Source organism: Leptinotarsa decemlineata, unplaced genomic scaffold (genome assembly GCF_025532065.1).
Source record: "Leptinotarsa decemlineata unplaced genomic scaffold, Ldec_3_MD MMD2_tig00026340_RagTag_RagTag, whole genome shotgun sequence".
NCBI lineage: Eukaryota > Metazoa > Arthropoda > Insecta > Coleoptera > Chrysomelidae > Leptinotarsa > Leptinotarsa decemlineata.
Genome location: NW_027412694.1, coordinates 11792503 through 11816757, shown reverse-complemented (window position 1 = coordinate 11816757; position 24255 = coordinate 11792503). Strand labels below are relative to the sequence as shown.

The window sequence follows — 24255 nt, the reverse complement described above, 5'->3', positions numbered from 1 at the left end:
ATATATGTAATTTACTATTAATGCAAGTTACAAAAAGGATTTGAAGCTCTATAACTTCTGTTTAATTATCTGCGAGCTGGTCGTGCTGTCATCCTCTAGGCCCTACTCTATCTGAACGTGTCATCCTGTTGTGTGTCCTTTTATACGGTCCGAACGCTTCAATAGAGGTACTACAGGTACTTTAGGTAAACTTGCCTGAATTTGTATTACACATCAGGTACTATTCTTTGTGTTGGATCTTCTCTAGGTTTATTGTTTCTAGGAGTGTGTCTTGATTTGTTTAATATATTGAATGCTAGGTCTTGTTGTGTTTTGATTTGTACTTGTTCCTCGATAAGTGATTTATGACTGTTGAATTTATGGATGTTTAAGTTTTCCCAAATGTCCATGCGGTTTCCCTTATTGACTTGTTTTATGAGTTTTATATTCTCTGGTGGGGGGAAATTATGTTTGTTTTGTATGACGTGTGTTGCGAGGTTTGATTTATATACTATTGGGTTTATGTATGCCTTTTTGTGCTCATCGTACCTTTGGATCAGTTTTTTCTTGGTTTGGCCGATATAGAATTTGTTGCAGTCCGAGCGTTGTATACTGTATATCCCGTTTTGGTTTTTGTCTTCTTCTTTTTCATAGCTGTTTATTTTTTTGTGTTATTTTCGTATTTGGCTTGTATGTGATGTTGATGTTCAATGGCTTGAAGATGTTTGTTAGTTTTTTGGTTTGGTGTCCTACGTACGTAAATGCTGTCCAACTTACATTAATAGTAAAATGATGCACTGTTTGGAACCTTTGGTGTAGTAATGAATATTACTGGAGTTTTTTCCCAACACCAAATCGTTATTTTTAACACCTCGACACGTGTTTCGATCACCAAGTGATCATCTTCAAAGAGGAAGATTAAAACTAGGAACTAGTGCGAGCTAATCCTATTTATGCTATAAAGGTAACTCATACAGGTAAACCATCCAGGCGTACCAACCATACAGGTATACCAACCTATTTTACAATTTTGCCTTATCTATTAATTTACAATATAATAATATGTTTATATAAAACAATTTTCAGCTATATAAAAATTAATTTCACAATATTGCCTATCCAAATTTATTTTTGCAATGTGTCCTTATGAAGTAATCAGTAAACCCAACAACATTATTTTATTTTATTTTAACAAGCTATATAGTATGCTCTTTGGTATAGGTCCGTCATCGTTATTCATAATATTATTGTGTTTACTTATTTCTACACAGAAGTTATAGAGCTTCAAATCATTTTTGTAACTTGCATTAATAGTAAAATACATATACATATATATATACACATAAACATTTACGTACATACACATATATAAATATTTTTTTATATAATAGCATGAATAGTCAGACAGACTTATTCTGGTATAAGACTATTCACAAATATTCAAATCAAATCAAAATATGCTTTATTACTCAAGATCTAAACATCCTATTGGCAAAGTCTAGTAAAGTAAAACGTGTATTAGGGACATTAAATTAATGCTTAGAGACAAGAGCAGCGTATATGAACAGAATAATATTAAGCCCAGCTGAACATGTACAAATGTAGGTACATGAATAATTGAATATTGAGTAAATGTAAATATATAATGCTACGTAATGAACATTGATTGATTTCAATAACTTGTTTACACAACATATTGAAGCACTGGATACAGCAGACATTTTGACTATCTTTGTTCTTGCAGCATTCGAAGTTTGATGTCATTGAGAACCAGTCCTTTTCCTCTTAATACCGAACACGTCAATGTTTCAAATTTGCCTATAGGCACTGTACTAATGAGTTTATCTGAAGCAAAAAGTCCTGCGACTTTTCAAATAACTGATGACTTTTTATAATTTATCGTTGGACTTGTAGGTTATTCAGATGCACTTTAGGTTACAAATTGCGCTTTTATAAGATTGGTCCCCACTGAGAATAAATGGATGCGGAAGCACTGAGAGAAGGAACTATGCAAACATCGAAATTTCTGGCAATCTTCAGGCAACAGGAAACCTCGAAACACATGGAGCACACACACACACACACACACACACATGTACCAATAGATGGTAGTTCTTATCATACAAATTTAGGACATTCAAACTGAGAAATCAGTAAATAAAGAAATGGAATCGGTCTTTCACAAAAAAAAATATATTTTATTTATCCTAGTTTCTTTCCTGAAGTATAAATTCTTTCAAAAACTTTTTGATCTTTACGATATTTTCAGTTTTTTATCTCAGGCAATTTATTGAAACAGAAAGAGAATCATGATAAAATCTTTTTTGTCTATTATAGAGCTTGCAGTATCGAGATGAAACAGATTATGTTGCCTTGTATTATGATCATGCATTTCTGAATTTTTTATCAACATGAGGTTAATTTAATATTTTTATTGCTCACAAAATAAGCAATTTTGGGTCTGTCTATTATGAAATGTTCTTCTAAAAAAAATGTGTTATTGAATACAGTTGGTTAGTTGGAATGTCATATGGAAGACATTACAGTACTTTTAATTTGTTCTTATAAACAATGGAAATTTTGATGAAGGTATTTTTACAGCATGATCCCAATATATTTAATTGCTGAATTTTGACCAAAAAAACCGTCGCATGAGCATCGCTCAGGAATTGTTGAATGACGATCCAGAATTGCTTAAAACTGGTAACGAATCATGAGTGATGGTTATGACATCGAAACCAAAGTCCAATTGTTCCAATGGAAAACCCCAGGAGAGCTAAGACCAAAAAAAGCACGCTAAGTTCAATCAACTCTCGAGATTTTGCTCACTGTTTCTTTCGATAACTGAAGCGTAGTGCATCAGGAGTTGTTGCCACATGGTCGTACGGTTAATAAGGAGTATTATCTTGAAGTTATGCGTCACTTGCGAGAAGCAATACGAAGAAAAAATTCGGGAATTGTGGAAAAACAAATGCACCTGCTCACTCGTCATTGCTTGTTTGTAATTTTTTGGGCAGAAACAACACCATAATCATGCCTCAGCTACCGTATTCACCAGATTTGGCCCCCTCGACTTTTTCACTGTTCCCAAGAATGAAGAGTCCCATGAAAAGTCGCTGCTCATCTGAACTACTTCAAAGATTGGAAGAAATGCTAGCACAACTGCATTATATCTGTATAAACATTTTTTGACAAAAATTGAAATTCAACTAATTTTTTCTACGTTTTGATGTACTGGGAGTATCAATGGACAGGGTACTGTCTGTCAAGGGGCTCTCATATGTATCGTGTATCAAATCAAGTAGACGGTAAATATTGTGTTCTATGACTAGCATAGTTATTTGGTTATTATTTTGCTCGTATATGGTCTTATTAAAGAATATATCAAACTGATCATATTCAAATACATACAAACCCAACAAGATTCAATTGTTTACAATTTTATATTGAAATCAAAAATTCATCTCGATTGAATCTGAAAGAATATTTCTCAAAAAATTATGTTGTATGTTTTCAAGGAAGTCATTGTAAATATTGTAATTTGGGTTCTATATTATTCAATAAAATTCTAGAATTGATCTCACCAAACAAAGTTATAAAGTTTTGAAAGCATCACCATAGAGGTTGGCAGACACTTTACTGACAAAACCTAAAATTTTCGGTGCATGAGAGGATGCCATGTATGTGATGAATGACAGTTTAATGTGAAAAATAATATTCAGGTTTTCTATCACATCTAACCTCACTAATTTGTAACTGAACTGATTTTTTAACCGTGTCATTTCTTCACTACCATTTATCCCACTGCTGTTATCAAACGTTACATTTATGATTTCATAAAAAGTGATAAAACTTTCAGGTTAATTTCCTCAATTCACAATAGCTCGAGAAAATACAACTAGCATTGATTGAATCCAAAAGCAAGCCAAAATCTATGAATAATCTAATTTTGCTATCTACATACCTTATACCTGTGAAACCTGATAGGCAAGTACATCGGGGTATTCCAGATTTTAATAATGTACAGGTACCATTATTGAAGCATCTACCTTCACATAGGTCAACTGGTGTCTCACACCTCGCACCTGTCCATCTAGGTGGACAATTACACCTTAAAGGCGGTTTGGTATCTGCAGATTTCGCAGAATAAATATCTACATAGCACAGTCCATGGTTTTTACAGTACTGAGAGCAACGATAATGCTCACAATGAGCCCCGTCATATTGCGGTGGGCACACACACTTAGGGCCTTGACTCTGTATTTGGCAAGTCCCCGTATGGCAATCCAGAGAACAACCTGAGTTAGTCGGCGATGCTGCTTTACAGGTCTGAAAAATTATTTCGTCAAGTTTGAATAGGTGTTAGTTAAAATAAACCTATGCTAGTTCCAGTTTAGGATAGAATAGACTCTCTCATAACCTACCTACCCCATATAAATTGAAATTTGGGAAAAGCCCCCATAGAGCACAGGGAAAGATTGAGAAAATGTATAGTCATTAAAAATCATCTATAACTCACCAAGTTATCCTTAACATAACCGTCGGCACAGGTACAAGTAGCTCCTCTTGGAGTCAACAAACAAAACTCACTGTCGTTACAATAGTCGTAACAGGTATTATTCATCTCAATGTGTTTGTGTGGATGCAATATTAAAATATCTGATATTCGAGCCAGGCTTCGTGCCAAAACAGTGATATTTCCTTTTCCAAACTTATTGATACGGAATATATCATGTTTGTGATGCGTTGAGACAAACAAGTTTTCTTCAAAGACTTCTATTTTGAATGGTTTAATGCCTGAAATTCATAATTATCAATTATGCCCAAGAAAAAAACTCTTTGAATTATTTTTATTATCAATTTCCAATACTGAAGATCAAACACTCTTGGAAGAAAAGTTTATATGAAGTTATGAATTCTGTGAAAATATGATCAATATAATCTAATAATAATAATTTCATTCTGTGATGTTATTACTGTTTGTTATTACTTTCTTGCTAATTTCCTTGTTATAAACAAATTGTATGTTTCTTGGAAAATGAATGGTTATTCAATCAGATATTTTATTGTGACTACTCAGGACACGAACAAATAATATTTACTGGTGTATACGGGATTAATATGTTAATAACCCATAGATTTATATTAAATATACTGCTTATAGATCATAAATTAAACCACATATTATGGGGTCAAAAATAACTCTATTGCAAATGTACACACAAAACACTTCCAGCATTTGGAAAGTAGAAAATGGAAATGGATTTTTTTCAATATTTTATGACTTGTAACATTTTGTAATTGAAATGGATCCATGTCTTTCTTATCGTAAGAGCATCTTTTTCACATAAAATCACGAAATCTGTTCAGCTCAAAAAATGTTTAATGGGTTATTGAACTCCTAAAACCCCCAAACTTATCTATATGTTAGAATTAAATTAATATTGTGACACTATTGGTTTAATACAGCATTTTTAAATTTTTTCACCTTGTAGCATTTTTTTGAAAAGCCAGTTTTTATCGAGATGCAGGCACTTTTTTATTATCGTCTAAAAAATTTTTAATTGACTATTCAACACTTGTAGTTCCTACTGATAAATTCATAACAAACAGTATTCATATTATTTGCAGGTACAAAAAATATGTTCAAATGTGTGGCATTTCCTAAAATAAATGTTCAAAATGGCCCCCGTTTTCCTGAATACACATTCGCCACCGTTTTAAAAAGAGAAACCAAATTTTTTGGAAGATCATAGACTTCTGACAAAATCGATTTGCACTTTCAATGAATTTGATGCCTCAGTTATTGTTTGCCGATTATTTCAACAGAACATGCGTTCTCTTTCATTGAACGCCAGAAGCAACAGTCAATAAGGTTAACATCTAGACTTCTGGCTGGCCATTTAATAGGTGCATCAAGGCCCCTTCCAATCCAATGCCCAGGATATAGACCGAAAAGATATTCCCTAATTTCGTTATCGAAATGTGCTGGAGCTCCATCTTGTAAATACCACATACTTTGCCTTATTTCTAATTTTATCCCTTCCAAGTATTCTGACGAATTATTTTGTAAGAACTGTAAGTAATTTGCACCATTTAAATTATTTGGAAGAAATATTTGTCCTTTCAAATTATCATTCACAATGCCTGCCCAAACATAGACTTTGAAAGCCTTCCAGTGATGAGTCTTTTTTGTGTAAAGGTTTTCTTCGGCCCATTTGTATACGTTATGGTAATTCTTAATACCATTTATATTGAAGGTAGCTTCATTGGTAAATAAAATATGATTGATATTTCGATTGTTTTTCGTTAAAAACCAGTCGCAAAATCCCATTCTTCTAACATAATATCCATCTTGCAATTCTTGAACGGTTGTTAAGTTATTTTGGACCCCAGAACAGGTGGTTCAATTCATGACCTACCTTTTTATTACACCCTGTATATACAAATAGCCAAACTATTGAACTTTTTTGTGAAATTGTCCAAAATATCCGCTGAAATATTGATCTGTATTTTAATTGTACACATTATTATCTTGAAAGAATTTCTACATCATCATGTAATGAACCTGGACTGCAACACAAATAATAATAATTACCATCGTCACCCTGAAAGGCCTTGCTTTGAAAACGTACAGTAGAGGGAATGAAAAGAATACTTTTATTATTGTTATTGTCTTTTTTACTAGTACCTGTATCAAAATGCCTAATCACATGCCTGTCAGTTCCATCGTACAGTACACATTCCACTGCCATGGTCTTCGGATCAGCCCAGTACAACCTGTTAGTACCGTGATCAACAGCCAAACCAGTTGGCCACAGTATTCCACTACTAACAAGAACTCTCCTTTTATATCCGTCCATGTAAGCAGTCTCTATTCTAGGGGCTGGACCCCAATCGGCCCAGAACATCACTCCATGTTCAGGTACAACAATTATGTCTCTTGGTTGTTGTATGTTACCAGTTAGTAGTGTGTACACATAATTTCCGTCAATAGAGGATGCAAGCAATCTGTTACCGTCAGTTACATAGATTCTTCTTGCAGCCCAATCAATACTAATTCCTCTGGGATCCTGGAGATTTGATAATATAGTTTTGGCCACATCTGCGTCCCTGTTGGAATTATTTACAGTTTTATTTTCAATATTCCCAATATAGTAGCTTAAATCAGTTACAACTATTAAATTTCTGTAAGAAAATTAATATTTTGAAATAAAATTTATAGATGTGTGATAAAAGATATATTCTTTGATGTGTGTATTTATGTGTATGTTGATATAGTATATACGAAGTCAATTCACATGGCATAAAAACTAAATAGTGGAATATACACGAAGTCTAATCATTATTTTTATATGGGAGTCTTGTATTTAGCTCTTCGGATTGACTTCATATAGACTATAATCATTTTTTGAGATTCTCAAAGTACATTCAATCATCTATTTTTTTTCTGACTTATCTTGTTTTTGGTGCTCTTTTTGTACGTTATAGATTTGAGTTGTTGTTTCTTTTTTCGAAACAATAATTCTACTATAAACATGTATATTCCTTGGGAAAATAAATTGTTAGTATTTTTTCAATATACTGTTTTAATTTGAAAACGATAAATATTTTTTTATGAAAATTCTAGCATGAAATATACCTGTTAGATCGACCATCTTTGTCGATATGAATGACCATTGACTGAACTCTTTTGTTTTGATGGTCCGTCCAAAATGCTACCGCTTGCCTGCTAGAAGACAAGATATCTACAGCATCAACTTTATACCCTGGAGCAGTAGCTAGAGTTTTTTTCAGTTTGTTTTCATTATCTCCGGATTTGTATGGAGATATAACTCGCAGTTCAGCTTCTGCTGCGAGAACCAGCTCTGCTAGGTCCCCTATAGCTCGACACTGTCCTGCCTCAGTGTGCCTATATCCATCTAGGCACTTACACATAGTGTGATTTTGTCTCTCTTCAACACATATTTGTGAACAACTGTTCCATTTACAAGCTGATGTCACACAGTCAATTTCATCACTATTATCTTCACAATCATTGAAACTATCGCATCGCAAGGTGTTGTCAATGCAGCGGCCGTTTTTGCAAGCAAATTGATTTGAAGGACATAGACCATACCTGTTGATAAAATAGCATCATTAATGATTATATTTGCACTCTTCAATGATTTAATCCAATTGATTTACCATGAAACTATTAAAATTCCAGATAATATAATGTAAAGTAAAACCCTTCCTTTGAAAAAAACAGCCAACAGATTGTAAATAACTTTAAAGCAAATAATAATCAAAACTTAATCTCTGTTATGTATTCAACAATTTCAAAAATCGAGTGTAGTATTTATTGCTGTGAAACAATTCATTATCAGAATCTCTCATCTCCTTATCACTGACAAAGCACAGAAATAATTGTGGATGAAATCAATCTCTGTTGTACATTATGAACATTACATAATCAAGGCTTATACAACTTATTTTGTATTTGATCCATAGTTTACTTTATTTCAAAGACTTGTGATAATTTCAACATTTAGAATATAGGATTTATATCAATAAAATCCAAAGGAGAGTGGTCCGAATGAAAATAATAAATTTTTCCAAGATAAGTTGAAATACAACAACAGAAAAAAAGTGTGTCTTCTATGAATGTTGTTTTTTGAAGATAGTACTGCTGTTATCTCTGAAAGGGTAGATCCTACAAGGTTCAAAACAAGCACTGCTCCCAAACACCAGAACTACAACTCTCTTTTTGACGCTTGTTGCATTTCACCAACCAACTTCATGAATTCAGGAAATGAAGTAGTCTTCCTCATCTCCTGAGTTGTACTGTAGTTTTTATATTTGGAAGCAGTGCTTGTTTTGATTTATTCTACGCCAGAAGTTCCAGCTCTATCTTTCACTTATAAGACTGATTAATCTTTACCGACTCACCTCTTACAAATATGTTTGTCTTCATCACTTCCATCTCCGCACTGATTTTTTCCATCACAAAGGAAATTTATAGGTACACAACGATGGTTCTTGCACCTGAATCTTCCAGCTGGACAAGCATTTGAAAAGCAGTTGAGCTCATCAGAACCGTCTTCGCAATCATTTTGACCATCACAACGCCATTGTTCATTGATGCAGAAACCATTATGACATTTGAAACCGTTATGAACACACGATTCGGTGCAATTTGTTTCATCAGATCCATCTGGGCAGTCTACCTCACCATCACATTTCCAAGCTCTAAAATTGGAAGCAATCTCATATGAATTATGTAGAATAGTTTGCAGAACTTTTTATTTGATTTTTAATAATTCTTTACCCATCTTTCTCTGCCATCCTTCCTATTTATAATAGGGAAACTCAAACTTGAAATGTATTAAAAAAATTAATATACAGAGTGTTTATTTAACATTCGGCGAAAATTCAAGGGACTATTCCTTAGACTTTTATTCATGAAACTGAATTTGATAATAAAGTCTTCGAACCGTAATTTTCATTATAATCAATAACTTACAAAAATATGCATATTTTGGGGTCAGAACATTGGAATTCATTGTTTTTGCACTGAGTGGTACAGCCAGCTTCATCAGATCGATCTTCACACTGATATTCACCATCACATTTCATACTGCCACGAATGCACTTTCCATTGGTACATCGGAACTCGGACTCGGAACAATTTCGTGGAACGCAACCTGTAAATAGGAAGTACTTTTTGAATAATATAATGAAATAAATTTTCTGTTACTTTCAAATATGAAGAAAGTATTCATTCACATAAAAAATGTCAAATATTTATAATTTCACCGCCACCAGTATATTTCTTGACCATAAGTTGAGGAACTGAATAGTTCTGCCAAAAAAAATTGGAATTGAAATAAAACATTATATATTTATATAATTGTTTGTTTTTATTAAGTATTAAACTCCTGAAATGCGGAAGTATGTAAATGAATTCAGTGTTGTCGTTAATGCATAATTTGAGATGAGAAACAAATTAGATGACTTGAACGAAAGAAGAATGTTTACATTAGTACCATACATATTAGACATTCCAATAATATGTAGAATAAATCCAAAATGGCAACCCTAAGGTAGGTAATCATATACTATTTACGTTTAAATATTTGTTATATTCTTTATTCGAGGAACACTTTATTGTGAGATTTTCACCAAACAGTTTTGCACAAACGCAACACGTTATTGTATAGCTTCTTCAGGAGTGTCAGTAAAGACACATCTGCGTGGCGTTTTTGTAAAACTGTTTGATGAACATCTCAATAAAGTGTTTCTTGAATATGTTATGGATTTTCATGAGGTATAGGCTGATTCCATAACATGTTATATTTTTAATGTTTAACCAGAATCAGAATTAGTGGAATGTTAGTGATTTGTCAAAGCAAAAACAATTTTATAACAAGGTATATTCAACATAATGCCAATAACTTGCATTATTATCGGTTGTGGAGTTCATGAAATATGTGACCGAGTAAATTTTTATCATTAACCCAACATCACTAATTCACCTTACCACAGCAAAGTTCCATTGTAATATTCATCAAGATTGTAGTACGCTTTAGTTGCAAGGGCATCTTTTCTTCTCACGTAAATCAGTTGTCAAGAAAACAACGAGAAACGTGTTTATCTGCGATGTGAATGGAATTTCTGAAAGATTCCACTCTAAGAAAGCAGTGTTTGCTTTTTTCTTAAAAAAAACAAACGCTTCAAAATATAAGAATAACTCCCATTGGTATCAATACCAAAACATGGGTCATGTCTCTCAATCCTTTAGCAAAAAATAAAAAATGACATGGACTGAAAAAATAGAGTAGATAAAAAAAAAAATAGAAGTCTGATCTGAAGTGCAAGTCTGAAAATTCTCTTACTGGACTGATAAATGATTGTATTATAGTAAAACTACAAAATTGACCTATTACACAGGATTTGAGTATGACAGTGTCAATCAAGTTAATTTAAAGAAGTGAAATCATTTATTCTCACATCAACAATATTTTGCAGCCCTTTTAATCGACTGCTAAAAAAAAAGGAAGTAATGCAATGTACAAATATTGTTCAGCAGAAGAATTTGTAAATAAACACATGAAAATTAAAAAAACAATGGAATAGCTTTTCAAACCATGGCTTTCAATCCGCGATTTAGTTAATAATACTAAAAACATAACAAAACCAATTAAAATTAATTGATGTCCAAAATTCATTTCCCAGAAATCCTAATTGAATAACTGAAAACATTTTCTAGACTTGACTATAACTGAAATTGATAATAAAAAAGATCTTACAATTTTCCATAAGCCATACATAATTCCTCAAAATAAAGTAGTAGCATTCAATAGTATTCTTCACAGTCTATTGAATATTCCACTGTCGAAAAATTATTTTCAGGGCTGTATTTTATCAACTCTATTCATTCCAAAAAACTATGAACCAAGTATGTGGAACTTCAAGAAATAACAGTAGATGTCACAGAAAGAAAATTTATTGAAAACGATAAAGAAAAAACTTCAGTGTTGGTTAGATCAGACAGATCAACTTTATACTAACCGAATGGAGAGAGTAGGAATGGTTTCTTCAAATTGAAGACCAATTCTATATTTACAATTCTGGCAGAAGGGCATCAGTTCAATCTTGACTATGACATGTTACACTTGGAAGAGATAGATTTGAAACTAAATGTTTTGGAATGTTTTTAATCAATAGATTCAAGAATGCAGAACATTTACTGAATGAGCAAATATGATTGAGCAACGTCCTTTGATTAAATTTGTTTCCTAATGTTGAAATTGGTAATTAGTTTATATGTAAACTCAGGTAATTTAATTATATTACATGTACATAAGTAATACAATTTGTTAATGTATGAAGCAATAAGTAGGCAGAATTCAACTGGAGAAGTTATTGTCTAGTGAAATATGTTGTGGTATTGTAAACTGTTTGGTGGAAATCTCACATTGAAGTGTTCCTCAAATTCGTTATAATGGTCATTCAAGTATCGGCCAATTCCATTACATATTTCCAATATTACATTACTTAACATATATTTTTTTACAGATTCGTGAAATACTTCAAAATATAAATAATCTCTTGAAATACATGAAGTAGAAACAAAGAGAATGAAGAAGATTTGTGCTCAACAGGCGTCATCTTGGTTTGGAATACCTAATTTTATAATATACATATTGAGATACATCATAGAAAATCATACCCTCTTCATCTGATCCATCTCCACAATCCTCTTCATAATCACATCTCCATCTTCCTGGAATACACTTATTGTTCTTGCATTGGAAGTAAGTTGGTGCGCAAGTGTGATAATCTGGATGACTGCATGTTTTTGGTTCATCTTCACCTTCGGCACAATCAAGATCCCCATCACATAACCAAGAATGTGGAATACACCTTACAAATAAAAGAAATTCAAAGAAACATCATACAATATTAACTGATTACTCATACCTCCCAGAGTTGCATCGAAAATGGTGGGGTCCGCAAGTTCTGCTGTCGCAATCTTGTTCCTCGTCAGAGTTATCTGTGCAGTCATTATCTTTATCGCAAACCCAAACGTCAGGTATACACTTGTGGTTGGCACACTTGAATTGGTTTATGGGACACGTCGCTACGGGACAGTTTTGTTCATCTTCGCCAAGGGGACAGTCTGTGTGATTATTACATCTCTGTTTCGAAGGTATGCACATCATAGGTACTGTAGCGTTGCCCTCGCACCTTGAAAAATTGACAGGCAAAGATTAATGTTATGAAGGTTTTCAGATTTTCTGAATAGTTTCATTGAAATATATTCGTGTAATTTTTGTGCCCACTGAAATAGAATACAATACTAACTATTCTAACCATTAGTTTTTTAATAAATTTGTAAATCTAACTGACAAAGAGTTCACACAAAATGAAAAAGGCCTCAGTTATAACATCAAATCATATATTCATTCTGCAAGCATTGAATATTTAGGTATTGAAATGGAGCTGGTTCTGTGAGGTACTATTTCTAATAAGCATGTCGCAGATAAAGGTCGAATGGTTATTGCGTTACAAAAAAAACAACTATATAGGCAAAACTCTAAAAGAGGTAAAGGAAACCCTCAAGACAATATGAATGGTTGTGAATGGAAATGATAAATGCAGGACAGTGATATTGAATCCACAACCAAATCCAAACTGTATTCATTTCATTAAATAACATAAAACCAATGTCCTGATTTGACCTGTGGTGTCGTTTGTAACAGAACCATCCGTAAAAATCTCAGAGATGCTCAAAAAGTTGATCCAAACCTCTGGTAATTTCAAACCGCAATTCAGTATAATACATATTCAGGCATATACATTTTATATGCCTGTGTGTACTTCTGCCGATATTTTATTTCTGTACTGTGTATCTTTTACTTTGTCAACAAAACTAGACTTTTTCGACAATAAAGTATATTTTGATTTGATATCAATTAATGATTACGCATGATAACGCTAAATTATTATCATTTGATGTCCAAAGTTTATTTCCCAGTATTCCGCCAATTGAAACAATCGAGCTGGTTGAGCGTCTCTTAGACAAAGACCACGTAAAACCTCTAATAAAACAGAAAATTTCAGATTTACTTAAATTTGTCTATCTGAAAATTATTTTCAATTCCATGAAAAGTTGTACTCATGAAAAACCAGTTGAGTACTTTGCTAGCTGAAATTTTCATGGATATAATTTAGAGAATAAAATCTATAATAATCAATTAGCATTTTTGGGAAAGAAAGTTTTTGGCTTTCTACTATCCATCTTGATACATAAAGAAGGATGAGGAAGTCTTCCAAAGAAAGGAAGGAAGTAACTCTATAAAAAAAAATATAACCCCTTCAATTCAATCAATTAGCAGTTTCTTGTACTGGTACAGATACATAAATCATATTTTGGCCTGTTTTACTGGTACAGCTAGCCAATTATGCAAGTTTGAATATAAACTCATTAAAAACAATATATCTTGCCTATGTCAGATCGATTCTAGAATATGCATCAACTGTACTGTCTCTGATTTTTAGATTTTTACGTATATGTTCGTACACATTGGGATTTGAGTGAAATACTTACGAATATAATACAATCTTGTCTATGATGAATCTAGTCACTCTAGAGGAACGTAGGACTTTGAAAGATCTGTTATTTCTAGACAAAATCTTGGCATGTGTTCTTAACTATTCGGATCTGTTACTTACTATGTTATTAAGAATTCCGGTAAAAGCAACTCAAAGCCTTGTTTTGTTTGAATTACCAAACCATACCGTTAATTGTGGTAATTTTAATCCAGTATCAATCCTTTCAAGGTTGAAATTTAGGAATTAGCTTTGCTCAATTGAAAAAATCATTTTTTCTGAATTTTTCACACCTAGTATCTACTTGACTTATATTGAATAGTTAGGTCGAGTTCAAATTAAATCAAATCAAAATATGCTTTATTACCGAAGATCTGAACATCTTATTGGCAAAGTCTAGTAAATTAAAACGTGTATATGGGACATTAAATTAACAAATATAAGCTATAAAATAATGCTAATGAGACAAGAGCAGAGTATATGAACGGAACAATATTAAGCCCAGCTGAACAGATATAAATATAAGTACATAAATATATGAATATTGAGTAAATATATAATGCTACATAATGAACATTGATTGCCATTTCGTGTTGATTTCAATAACTTATTTACACAAAGCTACGTGCCAATTACTCGATAGAGCCTTGGTAGAATTCATCCACGCTATAATAGGGCATCCCAACAAGGAATCCTTTTACTTTCTTTCTGAATTTTTTTTCATTATATATTCTCCTTAAATTTATGGGAAGGTGATTAAATAACTTCTTGCTATTGAAAATAATAGAATTTTGTGTAAGGGCTAGAGTAGGTGTTGGAAGGGAAATGAAGTAAGACTGACGTGTACTATAAGTTGAGGTACTATTAAATTGATTTTTATATTTTTGTGGATAAGACACACTGTTTCCAAAATAAAAAGACATACTAAGGCCAGAATTTTTTGCTTCACAAATAATGGGCGGCATGAATCCCTGTAGCTAGTCTTGCATAAATATCTGATGGATTTTTTTGTAGAGAGAATACCATATTGAAACATAATTGTGCACAATTTTACCAGAAACAAACTCCATAACGTTAATAGGACTCAATTTGTGCAAAATAAACTGATCTTGTAATAGTAGTATAAAAATATCTTGCAACACCTCTCACTGCATGACATCCTGCTGCTAGCTGAATTTGTATTTGTTTCTTCAAAAAAAAAGTATTATTTCCCGTCTACATAATTAAATATATTTCCTTCTTTTCAAACTATAAATTGTATATGTTTGGCTCTGTGAATTTTCCAATTTGATAAAATACAGAACATAATAAATAAAAAATATTGGTCTAACTTACCTAAATTGTGTATTGAGACAAGTATAATTGCCACAATCACTTTCATCTGACTTATCGCCGCAGTCATCCTTGGCATTGCACAGATCCGAAGGATGGATACAGTGCCCATTCTTACACTGGTACTGACCAGGCATGCAATTGAACTTTGGACAATCCGCTGGCTCATCACTGCCATCTCCGCAATCGTCCTGGGTGTCACACTTCCACCAGAAAGGAATGCATTTGTAACTCGATTTACATTCGAAATGGGCCAAAGTACAATTGGCTATACAACTGCGACCATCTTGGCCCAGGAGGTAGTTTTCTGGGCAAGCACATTTATAAAACGGTTCTTTAGGAGTCAACAGGCACAGAACTGAACAGTTTGCTGTTGAACAGGGACTTTTTTTAACTGCTGGTTGTCTGAATGGATGAACAACCTTGACATCCATCGGTCGATGAACTAATGAAAGAATGGTTTTACAGTCTTGGCCTGTGTGTTTGTTGCACCTGAAATGAAATTTGGATATTAATTGAAGAAAATAAAAAAAATATTTTGAAAAATTTGTTTTTCGAAACTAATATTTCCAAAAAGTTTTTTCTTTCAATTTATTAAATAACTTCAGTTCCTCATTCAGATAGTTTTAAAAATTTAGAGCGTTCCAGATAAAAAAAGTATAGTCGATAATGCCATGTTTATTTTAGTACTTTAGGTATTTGTAGGGTAAGAATATTGATAAGAAGACACTGTAAATTGAAACCGTATATGAAATCTTCTACATTGAAATATTTTTCAACTGTCTGTCTTGTCATGGGTTTTTCCAAAGGCATATTGTGAGCTGTGGAGGTACTGGAGCTCCTAAAACTATTTTTAAATTTTCAGGTAGCATCATCGGAAAATCCAATATAGTCTATACAAAGTCAATCCGAACAGCTGAATAAAAGACTAATTAATGTACCGGGTCTGATAAATTTACTAGTTATTAACATATAAAACCTTCCACATAAAAATAATGATTAGTCCTGGTAATTATACCACATCGCCTATGCCATAAAAAGAAACTGCCGACGTTCGGTAACTATTTAGTTTTTACACCATTGGAATTGACTTCATATATACTATAAATCCAGAGATTCGTTTTCCAGATAATCACCAGAAAATCACTTGATAAGATATTTATTCACCTTCAAAAATGTTTACAGAAAACAGTATGTTACAACAGTCACACAACAGTTTTTCGTTAAGGTACGTCATAAATTAAAATATTTAAGAATAAAAAAAATATGTTAGTGTATTAAAAATTAAATATTTACATATATAAAACTAGTCACACACATACATATATGAAAAGTTTTAAATTTAGAGGCATATAGATGGAAAACATGGAAACATTTATCACAAAATATGTAGTCCACATTCTTGACAAGCAAAACATAATTATTCAGACCCATGAATGAAGAAAAAAATTAATTTATATCATATAGTGGATTCAATAGTAATGATTGTTTTAGTAAGTATTTTAATTTTATAGTTGTTTAATACTTCCATTCCACTGGTATTTGGTTGTATAGTTTCATTGGTAAATATTCAGTTTGTATTACTGTTTTTTCGTTATTTACTTTTGGAATCCTATTTTGATTTTTACCTCCTTGATAAATAAATCTTTATTGACCAAGTTATCCTATCTATTATAAAAATTACACAGCAAGTCAGTTGAACCGTATTCCTGCAACTGCCACATACAAACTTGGTATTTATATCAAAAGTTAACAATCTGACTGACTACTATTTACTAATTATTGATTGAAATTCCGTAGCTATGGTCGAATTTGGGTTCATAAGATTTAGAAGAAGAAGATCTAGAAGCTCAAAGTGCAACTAGCAAGATGAAGTTGGTTGTTCTATTTCCAATATATCAGTATATTTTCCGACAGTTCTTTTTTTAAGAATATTGTTTTATCACAAGAAAAAGTGGATGTTTTTTGTCATAAGCATGGATTTTGACAATAGACCAGTAGGGTCTTCAAACACACTGAAAAGAGTTCTTGATATAAAACAATTGGAATTAGTAATGATTTACTTTAAATTCCGGTGAAGCCAAGATCTGTAACTTTCACTGTAGCCAATACTAAAAGTAGAATCATAACCATAGTGATGACGATTTGAATTTGATAACTTAACGTCAACTTCATTACAGAAATATAGTGGAAAAACATCATGCAGTTTTAACAAATTAGGATCGGTATTTGTTTTGAACTGACTGTTGAAATAATATTGGCAGTTATTTCATTTTGGCGCACTATTATTGTTACAGAATTTTAATTCATGTGTTCCACTGCAACATGGATAAATGGTATCATTCCTAGATTTGTAGGATTATGTTGGAATCGGTAGCATTTTTTACACTGTGTTAATTTTTAAACAGTGTCATCCAATATAAAGTTTTACATTATTATGGTCAAACATTTTCTTGACGAGTTTACCATCAACCTCAACATATATTGTATAAGATTGCCTTTTTTCAAAAAATTTCAGAAACTGAATGTTAAAATGATCTTCATTAATGAATTGATTATGGTTAAGAATTGGTTTTATATTGATATGATATCTTTTTGCACATCTCTCCTTGAAGTCTGTTCTTCTCTTCTTCATTTCTACACTGAATTTCTATTCCACAAATGTATGTATTTTCAACAGAACTCATTCCAATGTCAAGTTTAGTTACGTTTATACAATTTTACAAATCTCGTTTGTTTTTGCTGATGGTTGCCCCTGCTTCGGTTTTATTAAGATGGTTTGTTTATTATTTTGTTGTTGTGGAGGGGTAACACATTTTTTTTGGTGATTTGAGCATTATTCTTGGCTGAAACATCCTTTATAATTTCGATATTCTGAAACAATTTTTCTATACTGTCTCTAATACTGTCCTCATCAACAAAATGGAATTTAATAAAATCATAATTTTGTTGAAGGGAACTATTTTGTTCTGTCAATAATGTAATATTTTTCTTTTTTTCTAAAATAACTGAATCTTTTTATCCAGAAGTTTTTAAATAACACATTTTCTCCCTTTGAAAAAGTTATGAAATCATAAATATAGTTCATTTGTATGAGTTCATTCGAAGATATGTCTAATGAATCATCCATTGATTATGCTGCTTTCAGATGCCACAAAAAAGCCATACGCATCTTGGCTAACCTGGGATACAGAGACCACTGCCATCAATTTTTTATTCGTCTGGGTATTATGCCTCTGTCTACTTTATATATTTATACTGTTCTGCTAGAAATACATCGCAATAAAGATACTTTACTAAAAAAACTCCGACATCCATAACCACAATACCAGATCAGCTGACTTACTAAATACTCGTCATCACAGTTTATCTTTAAGCCGCAGAAACTCCCTAAATCTGAATCTATATAACATTCTCCACCACTATATCAAAATATTGGAATTCAAAAAATTCAAATTAGTCCTAAAAAACTACCTACTAGACAATTGCTTTTACAGTACCGATGAGTATATGGACTCAGTTAGGTACTTTGAGCCTTATGAGCTATCATAAGTACGGTTAATCATGATCTTTTATTGTATTTTAATATTTATTGCACATGTCTGAATTTTAAATCTTATACTATATATTGATAATCTGTTACTAGACGTAAATTGTTCTTTTAATTATATATATATTTTTTTTAATTTTAATTTAACTAATATGACTGTGAATTTGCTGTGACTTGCCATAAATGTATAAACTACATAATCTGGTCAAATAAACTACTACTACTACTACTACCATGGAACTTCTCGTTTTATATCTCTCCATCTGATTTCAAATAAAATGTCTAATATGACAAGTTGGAACTTCTTTGTGGCTTTTGAATATACGGGATACTTTCTTGAAACTAAATTATCTTCTAGGATATATTGAAGCACTTTTGATAATTCAAGGATAATTAATCCAATTTAATTACTATTAAATTTTTGATTTGAAAAAACTGACAAATGTACATCTGTGAAATTACTTATTATCCGAATATTTGTTAAATAGAGTATATTATTCCGCAAAGGAATTCTCAAATGTGATATAATGCTTTGTTTTCATTTTTTTTTATAGTTTCGACTATGGTATTTATTCATGTACAATATTTATTAATGGTGACATGTATTTTATATTTGTGTATTTCAAACATTTTTTTTCGATTAGTCTAACAAACTATTGGATTTGTTCAGGAGTTTACAGTGACAAGTGAACTACTTTTGACTTTGCATTTCATTAGGTCGAACTTCCACTGTCTAATATGATATACATTGATTTGAAATCCCTGAAAGAATCTATAAAGAATAAAAAGTTTAACTGAAAAATAACAATTATATTGAGCAAAAAAAAACTGAAATTACAATGAAATAAAATACAAACAACAATCAAAAATTGAACTATTAACACGAGCTGAAAATGAAAAATTAAAATATTCCAAGCCAAGTTACTTCACGACGTTTCGATTGTTAGTATCCACAATCATCTTCGGGTCACCACCCGAAGTGTGATGGTTTTTTTTTGCTGGATATAATTGTTATTTTTCAGCTAATCTTTTTATTCTTTTTATTTTTTATAGATTCTTTCAGGGATTTCAAATCAATTTATATCATATTAAACAATGGAAGTCCGAACTAATGAAATGCACCACGAAACATTGTCAACCACCTTCAAACACTTTTGATTCAATGATGTAGTAGTAGTAGTTTATTTGACCAGATTATGTAGTTTATACATTTATGGCAAGTAACAGATTATCAACATATAGTATAAGATTTAAAATTTAGACATGTGCAATATATATTAAAATACAATAAAAGATCATGATTAACCGTACTTATGATAGCTCATAAGGCTTAAAGTACCTAACTGAGTCCATATACTCATTGATACTGTAAAAACAATTGTCTAGTAGGTATTTTTTAGGACTGATTTAAATTTTTTGAATTCCAATATTTTGATAGAGTGGTGGAGAATGTTATATAAATTCAGATTTAGGGAGTTTCTGCGGCTTAAAGATAACCTGTGATGACGAGTATTTAGTAAGTCAGCTGATCTGGTATTGTGGTTATGGATGTCGGAGTTTTTTAGTAAAGTATCTTTATTGCGATGTATTTCTAGCAGAACAGTATAAATATATAAAGTAGGAAGAGGCATAATACCCAGACGAATAAAAAATTGATGGCAGTGGTCTCTGTATCCCAGGTTAGCCAAGATGCGTGTCTTTTTTCTGGCATCTGAAAGCAGCAATTGCGTTAGTAGAGTTTCCCCAAAGGAGAATACCGTACGAAAGTACAGAATGAAAAAGGGAAAAGTAAGATATTCTCATAATATAAGGGTTCGTTACATGTTTTAACCTTCTCAGAACGAAGAGAGCACAAGAAAATTGCGAACAGCAAGGTCAAGATGATTTCTCCAGCTTAATTTGTCATCAATTGTAATGCCTAGAAACGATACATTTGCCCCTCGCGATAATTTGAATTTGTGGAGACAATCAAATTTTGGGTTTTTCTTTCATTCAATTTGAGTTTATTCTTCGTGAACCAAAGCTTAGCTGAGTTTTGTACTGTGATGACGGAGTCTTTCAAGTTAGTGTAAGACTTGCTTGAGCAAATAATTGTTGTGTCGTCAACGAATAGAAAACATTTAGTAGGTGCTATGGCGAGGCATAAGTCATTTATATACACAATAAATAAGAAAGGTCCCAAGATTGAACCTTGAGGGACGCCATGCTCGATTTTTTTGAAATCAGATTTTACATTGTTTAGCTCAACACACTGAAATCTGTTTGTAAGATATGAACGAAGGAGTTTCAGAGAAGTGCCCTTTATGCCATAACAACTTAGTTTTTCAATAAGTAGGGAATGTGAAACGCAATCGATGATTGATTCAATAGTAAATTAAGGTCAAGTTAATAAAACAATATGGTATTGTGACGGATTACAGACACCAAATAAGTGTTTTTAAATATGAATTCAAATATTATTGAAAGATATATTGAGTTACATATAAAAGTTTTCAAGATCACTAGTCAATTGTGATAATGAGTGAGTTATTTACTTACTCGAAAAAAAATTCAACCGACCTTTCAAACTTAAATCCATACATTTGGAACAGAATTACTTTTTAATATGGAAAGGAAAATAATTTTTTATATTTCTATAGAAAAATGATGTCAAAAACGTAACTAACCTCTCTATAGTTTTTGTCTCCCAATCAGTCCAATAAATATTGTCCTCCCAAACATCTATAGAAAATACATGGTGCAGCTGTACATTAGGATTCTTTTGCCGACTCGTTATTATTTTGACATTTTTCCCATCCAAGTCTGACACTGCTATATAGTCTTCACGAGCATCAGCCCAGTATAGTTCGTTTGTTTCATACGAAATAGTTAGCGCATTAGGCCATCCAAGATTTGATGTAACTATCAATTTAGGGTCTGAACCGTCCATACCGGCCTTACCGATATGCACTCTGAATCCCCAATCAGTCCAGTACATATAGCCTTTTGTAGGATCTAATGCTATAGCTCTCGGTTCCTCCAAGCCCTTTGAGTGCAACACTCTTCGATATTTTCCATCCAAGCTTGACACTTCGATTGTGTCCAGACCCTGAAAAATACGAGAAAATTGTAAAAAAAAAACCAGCAGGCTCAAGTCAATTGAAAAAAATCACACAAACCTTATCACACCAATACAAGTTTCTCCCAATCCAATCAACTGCTAAACCATCTGGATTCTGTAGTGTTGGAGAGTGAAGTATCTCTACCTCCGTCGAGTTTTTCTTATAATCACAGAGCCGTTTTATTGAAGATCCAAACTTTGTCACGTCTGACCAATATATGCACTGACTTAACCAATCATAATCCAGAGCTACTCCATTTGTCAAATTATGAGCTAAGAGTGTACTGGTTCCTGTCAAATCTACTTCCCTAATATAATACCTATTTGCTAAAATCAGATTAACCTTAATAGTGGAATTAGCCTTGCAGGATTTTTTATCGTATTGTAGTATGTAATCTTTGTGACAACTACAGTGGTATGAACCTCGAGTATTTCTGCAAATCTGACTACAAGGTTTTTGCAAACATTCGTCGACATCGTCACAGTGTTTAGGATCTTTGGAACTAACTCTGAAGCCCAATTTACACATACATTCGTATCCGACGGGTTTATCTACGCAAATTTGAGCGCAAGGAGATGGTGTGGCAGAACATTCATCAATTCCTGGAAGAGATGGAACAAATTTGAAATGAAATCTATATCAACCTTTCTATCTTATGTCTCAAGAAGTAGTTAAGATATAATTGTTTTACTTACCGCATTTATTTTCGTCGGAAAAATCTCCGCAATTATTCTCCCCATTGCACAACAAGGTATCATTGATACATACGCCATTATCACAATGAAACCATCCTTTTTTCTTACAGTATTGGTCCTCGGTTTTCTCGCAATGTTTGCCTTCATCGCTACCATCTCCACAGTCATCTGTTCCATCACATTTCATACTCTCCAAAATGCAATTGTCATTGTCGCATTGGTATTCGCCGGTGGAGCAGGTTTTATAGCAGTCGTCAGGTTCGTCGGATCCATCTATACATTCGCGGTCTCCGTCGCAATAATATATTTTTCCTATGCACTGTCCATCTGAACAGCGGAACTGATTTTCATTGCAATTATTGAATGTGCAACCTGAAAAGTATTTTTTTAAACCGAATTCAACTTCAGGTGCTTTAGGTTACCCTAATGTACAAACGTTCATTAAAAATATAATACATAATGTACTTGTAATGTACTTTAATAAGTATAGATACAGACGCACTCAAACACATATATAAAAATATATCATCTTTTTTGCTATGCTGCAATAGCGCTTATTTGAATGTGTGAATAATTTTGTTGTTTCTCAAAAAACCAGGTGGTTTTTTAAATTCCACTTGTCCTCTGAAAAACAGACTATTCATTGCTGACATTGAGTTTGTCCTGCAAGCTTATACAGGTTGAATACCCTTCATTATTTTAATTATAAAAACCAATATTCGATAATGAGATCTACTTGATATGACATATACGATATGGGTTACCTTGTAATATATGTTCATCAGTATTATCTTGGCAATCGTCTTCTCCATCGCAAACCCATTTTAACGGTATACACCTTCCAGTATTGTTACACCTAAATTCATAATCGGTGCATGTAGTTTCTTGGCAATGGTCGCTTTCGTCAGACTGATCAGCGCAATCTGGATTACCATCACATTGCCAGGATCTGGGTATGCATTCGTTACTGCCACATTGAAAGTTATCTGATCGGCACTGTTGCTCTGAAATTGTGAATTTGTGGGTAAAGCATTTTTCACTGATTGAGTTCTTTAGATGTGACTGAAAATTTTCTTGGTAAGATCATCATAGTAAATTCCGTTGAAACCCTGGGTTAATTTTTTTGTGGAAAAATAGTTCAGAATAAGACACAATTGTTTTTTTTTTATAAATAAAACTATAAAAAAATATGAAAATAATATTAACATTAACCTGGCGTCTCTATTCAAAGTAACTAAATTTTGATTTGAAGATTTTCTCATTTTTGATATTCAGAAAACGTTAGTAAGCTCTGGGTTCCTACTTCTTATGTTATTATTATGTAATATGTAAGATAACTCACTACAATTCAACTCGTCACTTTGATCTGGGCATTCTGGAACACCATTACAATACAAAGATAGGGGTATACATGTGGAGCCACTCTCACACAAAAATTGATCATAACGGCACTGCATGTGATCTACAAATTATTTCAGTTCGTTATATCAATCATATTACA

The 24255-nt window shown here is 32.4% G+C and overlaps 1 protein-coding gene across 1 annotated transcript in view; it reads right to left on the bottom strand.

The window, feature by feature from the left end:
* The window catches only part of LRP1 (LDL receptor protein 1), a 97574-nt gene that overhangs the window by 6425 nt on the left and 66894 nt on the right, over nucleotides 1–24255 (bottom strand). The window contains exons 21-34 of the mRNA XM_074183572.1: nucleotides 24097–24216; nucleotides 23519–23758; nucleotides 22755–23126; nucleotides 22117–22661; nucleotides 21625–22046; nucleotides 15412–15900; nucleotides 12445–12711; nucleotides 12194–12387; nucleotides 9485–9665; nucleotides 8911–9210; nucleotides 7622–8098; nucleotides 6671–7092; nucleotides 4499–4776; nucleotides 3944–4308 (exon numbers count right to left, since the gene is read on the bottom strand). Coding sequence (XP_074039673.1) covers nucleotides 3944–4308; nucleotides 4499–4776; nucleotides 6671–7092; nucleotides 7622–8098; nucleotides 8911–9210; nucleotides 9485–9665; nucleotides 12194–12387; nucleotides 12445–12711; nucleotides 15412–15900; nucleotides 21625–22046; nucleotides 22117–22661; nucleotides 22755–23126; nucleotides 23519–23758; nucleotides 24097–24216 — 4672 coding nt within the window. The remainder of the gene's footprint in view (nucleotides 1–3943; nucleotides 4309–4498; nucleotides 4777–6670; nucleotides 7093–7621; nucleotides 8099–8910; nucleotides 9211–9484; nucleotides 9666–12193; nucleotides 12388–12444; nucleotides 12712–15411; nucleotides 15901–21624; nucleotides 22047–22116; nucleotides 22662–22754; nucleotides 23127–23518; nucleotides 23759–24096; nucleotides 24217–24255) is intronic.